Consider the following 12,181-nt stretch of genomic DNA (forward strand, 5'->3'; position numbering starts at 1 on the left):
CAACATCACAAATGAGACTCTGCTCACTTCAAAACCCAGAGACATAAAAACACTCCAGGAGGAAGGTGAAGTGAGAACAAACTCTCTGTAAATACATTTAAATCTCCTTTGTACCTCGATGCTTTTTTTATTTTTTATTTTTTAATTGACCTGTGGTGGAAGATAAATGTCCTCATCCTCTGGTTCTTTACTTTGATCTCAGTTTTCAGCTCCTTCACTCTTCTGTTCCTCGATCCAGACTGAACTCTCCTTTGAGGAAACATTGTTCAGTAATATGTCACAATAAAGAGAATTCACAACAAGTAATTGATTTAGGAGGGAACTGGTCCCTCATGGTTGGAAACCACAGACTGTGGCATTGAGGCAGAATGTATCTAGATAATAAAGTTCCTATGAGACAGTTACCTTTGATACTGTAAATACAGAATGAGGCCTCAGGCGAATAAGGCGCATATTTAATTAGATATCGCCTCATTTACATATTTATCATTGTGTCTATTGTTGTCGTTGCATTTTAAATAGGATTAATATTTCCTCTTCTTTTTAATGTTGTTGTAAGTTTCAGCTCATGTGACATTAACATCCGTTTTACTTTTTGACATTTTTATTTAACATTCATCCACATTTATTTATTTATTTGCCAAGTTTTTCTTTCTTTCCGTGACCTATGGAATGACGTCACTACCGGTGGTCATTGGCGCGCACCCGCCAGGTGAGGCTGAAAAATGGCGCAGGTCTTGTTGCTGGATGTATCAGTGTAACTTTTTTTTTGTTTTGTTCTGTTTTGACAGTGTAGACTGGACTACCTGCGCCATGTTCGATCCGGTATCGACTTCCAATAGGTTATATTAAATCCATGGTGGTCTAGATTGATTGTTTGATTGATTGATTGATTGATTGATTTCAAAAGATCGAAACAGAAGAAACTTTAACTTTCTCTTCCTGGTCGTGTCGGTGGTTGTAGCTACGGAAGCCCGCAGGCAGGTGTTGCATTCAGGTGCAGTCAGGCAGACGGCCGTCGGCAAACCAACCGATGTCATTTTACTCCAAGAGAAAAAGACGGTAAAACGTGGGTCAGGTAAACAATACCACATCACCATGACAACATATTGTCACGCCTGTATTGTTTTGCCTCGTGCTGGCGGACCATTTGTTTACATAGACGCTTGTTTATCCTGTTACATGCAGCGTCTGTTGTCTGTCTGACGTCTGCCCGATCTCACGTGAATGCAACATCAAGAATACGTTCAGATATGCAACCGCACCGCTAGATGGGGTTGAATTCCTGTCTCGTGCCCAACAACACCACTCAGGAACAAGTCCAGGTGTTAACTTGACACCCCCCCCCCCCTTTCCTCTGCTGCTGCGCGTGCACATGTAGCTGCCCTACCACTGTTTACATGTGTTTATGTGTGAGTGTGTGCGCGCACGTCGCGTCTGCGTTGCAGGAGAGGATTTTCTCTCTCTCAGTTTCAGTATCGACCTCCTTCTCACAGCGTCTCCTCTCTCCATCCTCCGTCTACACCCTCCTCCTCCTCTCTCTCTCTCCTCCTCCTCCTCTTTTCTCTTCTCTCTCCTCCTCCTCCTCCTCTTCTCTCTCCTCCTCCTCCTCTTCTCTCTTCTCTCTCCTCCTCCTCTCTCCTCCTCCTCCTCCTCCTCCGCCGCCGCCTCAGCCTCAGCACCAGTTCCTCTGCAGGTGGATGGAGGCTGGAAGCCCGGGAGACAGGCGCCATGTGCGGCTTCCTCCGCTGGTGAGACTCGGTGCTCCTCCCATAGGCTAGGTGTCTGTCTGTGATCGGTGTGTGTGTGTGTGTGTGTGTGTGTGTGTGTGTGTGTGTGAGAGGGATGGATGGATGCAGCGCGATGCCAGGTCTTTGTCTCTAGTGTGTGTGTGTCTGTGTGTGTATGTTGGATTTCTACCGGTGATTGATTGACAGCAGCAGCACCGGACTCAGACTCGGACTCGGACTCAGACCGGTCCGTTGCTGCTGCTGCTTCACCGGGACTTTCACCGACTTTGACCGGAGGATCGAGTCTGTGCCGCGCGGCTCTGGTCACGAGGGCGTGTTTCTGTGTCTCTCTGTAGCCTGTGTGTGTTTTTATGTGTGTGCGGGTTTTACGCACAGTCGCTCCGCTCTCTGCACCAGATGCCGACGCTCTCTCCAAAAACAGACGCGTAACGACGTTTCTCTCTCTCTCTTCTCTCCTCCTCCTCCTCCTCCTCTTCTCTCTACTCTCTCTACTCTCCCTCCCTCTCTCCCTCCATCCCTCCTCCTGCTCTCCGTCTCTCTGTCTCTCAGTCAGACTCAGACTGCTGAGCGCCTCCCTTCGCGCCGCGGACCACATCCTTAAATGACCCGCGGCTGAGCGAGAAGAAGAAGAAGAGGAGGAGGAGGTGGAGGAGGAAGAGGAAGAGGAGGAAGAGGAGGAGGAAGGTGGGAGTCTCCGGGCCAGACCAGACCAGACCATGGCACCGTGATGCAGCAGCAGCAGCAGCAGCAGCAGCAGCCCACGCCGGGCGTCCAGCGCTGAGCCGAGCATGGGGCTCCGCTCCCGCAGCGCGGCGAGCGGCGCGGAGGAGCCGCGGAAGGAGCCGCTGGACCCGGGGTCCGGAGCGGCCGGGGGGGACAAGGACGGCACGCTGCTGCTGGCGGCATCGAGCCGGGGGGACCGGGGGGACGACTATAATAATAAACGTGGCGGGTCTCAGGGCATCGGCTTCGGGCTGCTGGCCAAGACGCCGCTGAGCTACAGCCGCCCCGTCAAGAGGAATAACATCCGCAGGAGGAGGATCCAGAACCTGGTCTACGACGCGCTGGAGCGGCCGAGGGGCTGGGCGCTGCTCTACCACGCGTTCGTGTGAGTAACTAGTGTGTGTGTGTGTGTGTGTGTGTGAGAGAGATGTCCAGTCAGGGGCGTTTCTAGCCACTCTGGAGGCCCCGGGCAAGAGGGAACTTGGAGGGCCCCCCAGCCCACAAACATTAACTGTTAATGAATCCAACAATCCCAAACTATTGATGATTCAATTCTGCATACTATGCCAACCCAGTCTCATATAAAAACTTACCTTGGCTACGTTGGTCCAAAGTAGTCTTGTAGTTCTTAAGACCACTTTTTTGTGGTCTTGGTCTCAGGTCTCTCGGTCTCGCAATGTCTCGGACTGGCAGAACGGTCTCGAAGGGATTTGTAGCCTACAGTATCCAGGCGGGCATGCTTTTTTGGGGGGGATTTCATTATTTATACGCCCCCTTCAAGTGGGACCAATCACATGCATTTTGTGACACAGACGCGTTGGCGCTCGTCCTCTGGCGTTCTACAACTCATGCGGAATAGCAAAATATGGTGTAACCAGTTGGGTTTTTTTGGTCTCGTTCTCGGTCTCGGTCTTGAGCTCAACTGGTCTTAGTCTTGACTTGGTCTTGATACTCTCTGGTCTTGGCAGTGTCTGGGTCTCGGTTCAGGCCGTCTTGACTACAAGTCTAGTCCAAAGTGCAAAAACATAGAGGGTTTAGCTACAATAACGGCTCTTAAATTGTATGACGGTAACGGTTTTTGCTTTGCGTCCACGTCACATGACTTTCAAGTTTCCGGCCGTGAGAACAAAAAACATAGCATATATATTTCTATCATTTTTAGTGGAAAAATCTATATTTTGAGGTAGTTTCTGCATAACAATGCCCTTCAATTGCATTTCTAGCGGGAAATATATATTTTACTTTCATAATATTTGCTCAGTGAATGTACATAATCATTCGCTTGCTTGTTGTTTTTTCAGATCTAGCCAGAATAATTCAAAACGGCAATGTTTTCTGGTTACATTTTTATATATGATGGACCAATGTCAGCCGTCCCTGGGGGCCCCTTCCAGCTCAGGGCCCTGGGCCGCCTGCCCTGTTGCAACGCCTCTGTGTCTAGTCCTCGGGCTGCATGGTTGTTAGTGTGTGTGTGTGTGTGTGTGTGTGTGTGTGTGTGTGTGAGCCGCAGCGCTAATGAAGCCTGATCACTGAGGTCGGAACCTGATACTGAGGGAAATGAATAGTTTTTAACCCTGGAAGCGGAGAGAGGCACTTGAACGCACCACACACACACACACACACACACACTGGGATGCGTGGAGCTGTAACACAAGCTGCTGATTGATCCACAGTGTGACGTTTAAAGTTTGATTGTGAAAACAACTGAGAGTGAAAGTCTGACGTCAGCTGACTGAACAAATCATGTGGCCTGTGTTTGTCTGTTTGTTTAGTTCCAGTCTGTAAATCAACAAAATCATCTGTTTTCTATTGATCAGGTTCAGTTGACTTTAGACCACGAAGAAGAAATCCACAAATATTTGCTCTGAGACTGAATCACGTTCATTTTTTAGTCGTTGTAGGTTCAAATCAGGGCCGATGGTGTGATGCTTTGGAAAAAATAGAGACATTTCTGGAAAAAAGTGGTAAAATTTCAAGAAAGAGTTGGGACCTCCGTTGAACCCTCTCAAGGACCGCTGGGGGTCCCCGGACCGCACTTTGCGAACCAGTGATGTAGATAAATAACTTCATACTCAGAGGCTTTTAAACTTTGTTATTTTTCAGGTTTACACCTACAGGAAACAGCTGCGCACACCCTTTCACAATAAAAGATTTCAAAGTGTTGGTTTGAGTAAAAATCTGAAAGTGTCGACTTGACGTTAAAAAACAGAAGTGATGAGTTTGTGTGAACGTGACGTCAGGAACTCGACACCGAGTCCCGTGGTGTCGTGTTGTTTTACGCGGATGCTGTCGTCATAGAAACGAGCTGAGAGGCAACTAGAGGCTCCGCCCCCTTGGAGATGGGATTTTTTTTTCGAACTTTAACTTTGAACTTCCTGTAAATCAGTTTTAGTTGAGTGTCTGAGTTCACACACACAACAGGAAGTAAAGCTGTAAAGTCTGTCATCTGAGGTCAAAGGTCGTCGGCTCTGATCTGAGATGACGCTCTGTCAGTCCACTCTGTGTGTGTGTGTGTGTGTGTGTGTGCTTCAACGCAGCAGCAGCTAATGAACAGTGTCGCCTCCAACTGATTGTTCGTCCTGGTTGGTTCTCAGTTGTCACTCTGATGATGATGATGAAGATGATGATGATGTGGGGTGACAAACAGGAAACACCTCCTGTTTGTTTGTTCTCTGTCTCAAATTTCATGTTTTGTTCTGATCCAGCTTCAGTTTTATTTGCTGATGCCGACACTTTACACACACACACACACACACACAGTACAAACCTTCTGCAGTTAAAGGTACATTGTGTAGGAATTCCTCCCATCTAGCGTTGCGGTTGTAGATCACAAGCAACTCAATCGTATTTTTCATGCTGCATTCACGTGAAATTGGGCAGACGGCAGAAGGACGACAGCCGCTGCACGTAACGGCATAAACAAGCCTCTATGTAAACAAGTGGTCCGTCAGCACGAGGCAAAACAATACACGTGACAATATGTTGTCATGGCGATGTCGTATTGTTTTACCGGCTTTCTCTCGACTTCTGTGACTAAAATGACATCTGGTTTGTTAGCGACGGCCGTCTGCCCGACTGCAGGTGAATGCAGCATCAGTGTAACGCTCCATTCCTCCTCGCTGCGTTACCGCGGTGACTTTTCACAGACGCCACCTCGACCTGAGCCGACAGCTCCGGTGTCTCCGCTGAGTTTCCGTGGTTACCGTTACCGTCACGCTGCCACTCAACGTAAAAACATGGCGACACCACATGGCAGCAGCACCGAGCTTACCCGCTCCATGGAGATATGAATGATATGAACGGCTCATTCAGAGCTGAAAGGAACACTTCAGTTTGTTGATGGGGGGATTAGTGATGAATGAAAAACATACTTTTGAACAAAATAATCGATTTTCATGAATAGACAACCTTTCAAAATAAAAGCGTCAGATTCCACAGAGACGCAGCGGAGGTGAAGTCTCCTCAGACAGGCAGTGACAGTCGCTGTGACATTAGTGAAAAAACAAAACAAAAACACAAAAAGCTGAATCATCAGCTCAAGTTAAACGCACACCGTGTGGTTTTTATGCCGTCACTGTGGGATCATGGGAGTTGTAGTTCTTGTTACACACGTCAATGCTGTGACGCATGTTTAGGAAGAGGAGGAGAGAGGACAGGCAAGGCAATTTTATTTGTATAGCCCGTTTTTACAATCAGTTTGTCTCAAAGGGCTTTACATGTCATCGTAACAACATCCTCTGTCCTTAGACCCTCACATCCACTGAGGAAAAACTCCATAGAAAACCCTTTTAACAGGGAAAAATCTGAGAAACCTCAGGGTGAGCAACAGAGGAGGGATCCCTCACCCAGGATGACAGATGGACGGACAGAGATAACGAAGCAGAGACAGAAAATGTAACGTAGCAACAGGAAGTTAAAAAAACAAGCAAAACAAAACAAAACAAAACAAAACATCAGTTCGATCAGAAAGCGTCTTCACTGATCTGACTCAGGTGTTTGTGATCATTTATGTGGCGCCCCCTGCAGGCGGCGGCGGCGGCTCACTGAGCGTTTCTCCGGCTACAGCAGCTTCTTCTTCCATCACTCAGCTCAGGAACCGGAGGCGCTGAAAAAAAAAGTGGTTTCCATAACAACAGTGAGCGGAGAGTGAAATCAGATCTACAGCGGAGGAGAGAGAGAGAGAGAGAGAGAGTCAGGTAGAGGAGCAGAGTCAGAGGGCGAGCGAGGGAAACGAGAGACATCAGCAGATCAGAGCTGAACCTTCACCTCGACCCGACAGCGGCGCCGCGGCCCACAATGCACTGCTCTGTGACTCCCATCGCTCTCTCTCTCTCTCTCTCTGTCTGTTTGATGATACGAATACTGTGCTCTCTCGCCCCTCCCTCCTCACAACAACAACAACAAACAAACACGACAGTGAGACGAGGCCCGACACCAACACACACACACACACACTTCGTCTTGTAGCTTTCTGCTCTCATCTCTTGTGTAACAGAGCGTTCACACCTGGAATATTTGGTTTTAATTGCAGCATTTGCTTCATTCGCAGCATTCGGTTCATTCACAGCATTTGCTTCATTCGCTTAATTCCCAGCATTCGCTTCATTCGCAGCATTCGGTTCATTCGTTTCATTCGCAGCATTCACATCATTCGCTGCACTCCCTTCATTCGCAGCATTCGCTTCATTCACAGCATTCACAGCATTTGCTTCATTCACAGCATTCGCTTCATTCGCGCCGCCGGCACAAATTTGCCTCTATTTGCGTCTTTACATTGACTTTGTATGTAATCTTATCACGCGAAAATTACACCTTTTGTGCGCCCGGTGTGGACACACTGTTAGGGTCGGTTCTTCAAGCAACACGATGTAGTTTCTCGACCTTAAAATAATGTTTCTAAACTCATTGAAATGGTGACGGTGACAGTAACGGTGACGGCAGCCACGGCACATTCACATTGGCCACTGTGCTTCTCTGGGAGAGACACAGTAGCAGACTGCAAATCCTACATAGTTACAGTGTTGCTTGAAATCAGTTGTAAAACACAGTAAAAACAATTATTTATCATCTCATTTGTTTCTCATCTCTTGGTTACGTTGTTAGGATTCCTTATCTATGAAAAGGTTGGTTTACCAGAGCAATTTAGGATTTTGTGAAAAAATTGTATTATTTTGTTTAAATAGAGGTTCCTAACAAAGTCAGAAAGCCTTGATGCAATAAACTAAATTATGTGGTACTTTTATACATAAAAAACCTGAAAACCGTCGCCAAAATGTTGAACTATCCCTTTAAGCAGGACTGTGTGTGTGTGTGTGTTTAGGAGGAAGTTGAACAACCTCCTCTTCACTTTTATTTATCCTCTTGTGTTGAGCTGAATTGTCTGAATTTGTTGCACGTTTGTTGTTTCCTGAAGCTGCGGGGAGTTGAGCCTTCAGGGCCACCGTACTTGAGCGATCGATCGATGGATGGGATCAAAGAGAGTAGAAGTTCATTCACACAGATCGTCAGTTGCAGCAGCTGTGACTCGGCGACGCTGCTGCAGCTCGGTGATGTGACGACTCTGAGATTGTGCCGAGTCCACAGATTCTAAAAAAGAAACACCGCCGTGCGCATAATTACCTCAGACCTCAGCGAATTACCGCCTGAATTCAGGCTGCATGAGATTAATGTCACACTGAGGCGTCACATCTGTCTCCCCCGGGCGCCGCCACCGCCGTCTTCTGTTGTGTTTGACAACAACACATTATGCATCTGGTAACAGGCAGAGTGGTCTTGTTGTTAACTTCCCATTAGTGAGAGGACGACGGACGTGTCCTTGTTTTTGTCCTCGACTTGAATTGTTTTGTCACTGCACGGGGAAATTGGGTGGAAAAGCAGCAAATGCATCAACAAACAGGGCTGGAATGAAGAAATGTGCTGTTTTAATTTGCCATTAGCCTTGTAGCTGCTGACAGGAGACTTCAGCTGGGAGCTCCAAGGACGCTGGGAAATACAGAAACTGAGCCTTAAAACCAGCCGTCAGGACTTCCTGTCACTTTGTCACAGCAACAAAGCCCCGCCCCCTCACCACCTGGACCCACCATCCAACAACTTTTCAGGGTTTGGTTTCTCTGAGTGTTTTATTCTGAAATCTAGACTCTTTTTGGATCAATGGATCATTTTAGAAAACAGTCAGCCAATCAGAAGAGAGGCTCAGAGCCTCCTCCTCTCTTCTGATTGGCCGACACCAACCTGTTGTTACAAGAGCTCCAGAGAGAAGCTGAGAGAGGAGATAGAAAACTAACACTGAGATGGTTTTTAGGATGAACCCTTCAAAATAAAAGACAGAAGTTAAAATATGAAGTTGTTAGTTGTTAGAGTTGGTTCAGGTTGGACCGCACCACTCAGGAATCTGATTAATTTTCCCTCTGCAGAGGAAACTGAGCCATCAGGACTTCCTGTAACTTTGTGATGTCACAAAAAGCAGTCACCCAAAGCCCCGCCCAGATATTTCTCCCTACAGAACAAAACTTCAAATAGAAACCCAGGTGTTTTGGTTCAGTCCGTCTCGTCTTGATGGTTCGGTTGTTCATTGACTTCTTGAACTCTTACCTGACGACTCATAGAAGCTGTGACAACATCATCATCATTATCAATGTGTGATGTAGCATCCCATTCAACCAGAGTCGGTAGAAACAGTAGAGTCACAGCTCTGACTCTTTTCTGGTACAGTTTGTCCTCTGACTCTCTGACACCGGCGTCTTTGCTCGCGGGTCAAACCGACCGGATCAAACGAGAGCCGGATGCAAACCGACAAAGTGCAGTTCTGAAGTCCTGCAGCGCTGCTCGTTAGCGCCGATGATGAGCGCTCATTAGCAATTAGTGACTCCACGCAGCAGCAGCAGCTTCCACAGGGCGAGAGCCGTTTGGTGACAGTGCACATGCAGCAGAGAGAGAGCGCATGTCAGCTAATTGAGCCGAGCCGAGACCGGAGGAGTCGACAGGAAGCGGCTCGTGCCCGGAGGGTTCCAGTGATTCAGGTGATTATCTTTGGCACCGGGCGCTGATCGCAGGAACTCGACTCTGAGATGAAGAGTGAGTGAGTGAGTGAGTGAGTGAGTGACGGCTCCACGTCTCAGCTCGTCCACGCTCTGATCCCTGTTACCACAAAACTGCAAGGGAAAAAAACAGCTTTGTTCGGCATTTTCTGCTGTTGGAACAACATTTCTGTAGACTCACCATTTTCATCCAGCAGCGAGGCGTGAGTTATGAAATCAGCTTCCCCCCTCCCTCCCCTACCCTCCCCTCCTCTCGTGTCCTGTTTCCTGGCTCTCAGTGAATTCAACGCTGCTGCTCTATCTGTTGAACCTGTCGCTGGAAGACGTGCGACGGCTCTTAAGGTGGACTGGATTGATTTCCTGCTGAGTGATGGACATCGATAAAGCTGCTGCAGAGTTTCCATGAATGTTTCAGCCTGAAGCCGAGTCGCTGCAGAATATTCTACATTTATGGCCGACGCTGTTTTTAATGAAGCGTTTCAACGACCCATCGACAGGGACGAGCTCAGCGGAGGTTCTGGATTGGAAATTAAGTTAAATACGTAATAAATCAAAATGATAGAAATAACAAATTGTGCTATTCAGTGTTTATTTTCATTGGATACATTTTTATGAACACAGAAACCTGTAGCTGACACATGTTATCAGAAAACAGGACAAATATTGTCATCGTCTTTCGTCTAATGAGGTCATCACTGGTGAAGAACCCAGAATACCTCCACTCTCCGCTGCTCAGGCTCAGGTGTCATCATTGAGATGGTTTGTGATCTTCTCATGTATCAGCCCTTCAAAATAAAGCTCAGGGGAAGTGAACATTTGGGATAGATTAGATTTTTAAGTGCCTGGAACCTGGGGTTCGGGGTTTGTGGTTCTGCTGAATACAGAATCCATTGTTTAAGATTCAGCCAAATCTGAAAGCAAATACTGAATCCTACTGCCATCATCGCCCCAAACAGTAAACACATTTTAAATGCAGTAAACATCACACTGTGTTTTATTCTAACTGTAAAAAAGAATTAAATGGGCAATACCTTTCCCCACTATTTTGCATGTAAAAGTAATGTCCACACTCGGAGAACACATGAATATTTCAGCTTCAAGTATTTCAGAATTCAGGCTTTGGTATTTTTTCTCATTGAAAACAAGAAAGAAAAAGTCCAACAAGTGGAATTATTTCAACAGAGCAGAGAAAAAATCTGCCCGTATTTGTAGCCGATGTTAATCTGGCCCTCTGCGTTGGGTTTCAGTACGGGGCGACGATGCACACCGTTGTGCCAAGAGGTCAATGACCGCTTGGCGATTGGGTTTGCACGTCCTTTATGGGTGAGTGACTGCACCTGAACGCTCCGTTACATATTATTGTACTATTATTGGATGTGTTAATTATGCCATGGTTATTTGTTTGTATGTTTTTGTGTTTATGTTGAAATAACAGCTGTTTGTTGGTTTAAAGTTACCACGATAGCGAAGCCAATTTCCATTAGCCCGTCTATGATGTTTTCCATTATATGTTAGCATCAAGCTAGTTGATGTTTTATTTAGTTTGTGATAATAACAGTGATGCTGGCTGTGCTGAGAGTGCCTTGAAGGGAGGGCATCATTACGTTGACGTTCGTAGGCTCAGGAGAAACTGAACTTCATCAAAAAGCCCCAAATTTGTCCGAATCCGAAACCAAACCCTGGATTTGGTACAACCCAAGTTAAAATACTATAACTATGTTGAATTCAGTTTGTGTGTTCAGGTTTGTCTCACAGTTGGTTCAGGTTGGACGGTCCCACCCAGAGATCTGAGGCGTTCACTGCCACCATGTTAATTTCAGATACACTGGAGCTGAGTCAATCGAAACAGTCTCATTACTAATGTTCCCTGTGCAGCAGCAGCAGTCTGTTTATGTTTTACCAGTCCAGGACTCAGCTCCACGTTCCCTAATGGACTCTGTGGTTGTGGTCATTTAGAGTAATGACATTTATCTTTGGCAAATGTTGTACCAGCGGGAGAGTCATTCAGTGGTCGCTGTGGAGAGATGGAATTGAAGGCCGAGGCTCAATTAACTAGAAATTTTACAAATGCTGAGTCTGAATGGTGGAAGCTGAGGCAGGAAGCTGGTAGTTGTAAATTATTTGTTGTAATTGTAATAGATAGATATTAATAAAAAATAATTAATAGAAAACCCCAATTCGTAAGAAGTTGGGACACTGCGTAAAACATAAATAAAAACAGGATGCAATGATTTGCAAATCTAACAAACCCATATTTTATTCACAAAAGAACATAAGCAACACAACAGATGTTGAAACTGAGACATTTTACAATTTCACTCATTTTGAATTTGATGGAAGCAGCACATCTGTAAAAAGTTTGTACGACAAGTAAATGGTACTAATAATAAACAGCTGGAGGAGCTTTTTCAACTACTTAGGTAAATTAGCAACAGGTCATTAAATGGGTATGATTATAATCATGATATTTACACTTTGATTAAAGCTCATAGACCTTATCAGTGAGTGGATCTGAACAACATCAACATTTGATCTGACAAACACATCAATGTAAATGTGATTCTTTTCCAGAACAAACCTCAGTGATAAAGGAAGGTCTGGTGATTTCTCTGTTAAGGCCCAAACAACAACACACAAACACATCAACACAAATATCCAACAAACATTTAG

At 46.2% G+C, this 12,181-nt stretch overlaps 1 protein-coding gene across 1 annotated transcript in view; it reads left to right on the forward strand.

Annotated features, from left to right (window-relative positions):
- The first annotated feature begins 2,507 nt into the window (after positions 1–2,507).
- The window catches only part of kcnq3 (potassium voltage-gated channel, KQT-like subfamily, member 3), a 124,405-nt gene continuing 114,731 nt past the window's right edge, over positions 2,508–12,181 (forward strand). Inside the window, exon 1 of the mRNA XM_085805315.1 lies at positions 2,508–2,859. Coding sequence (XP_085661441.1) covers positions 2,540–2,859 — 320 coding nt within the window. The 5' untranslated portion in view covers positions 2,508–2,539. The remainder of the gene's footprint in view (positions 2,860–12,181) is intronic.

This window comes from Trachurus japonicus, chromosome 17 (genome assembly GCF_045865225.1).
Source record: "Trachurus japonicus isolate A0001 chromosome 17, Traja_1.0".
Taxonomy (NCBI): Eukaryota; Metazoa; Chordata; class Actinopteri; order Carangiformes; family Carangidae; genus Trachurus; species Trachurus japonicus.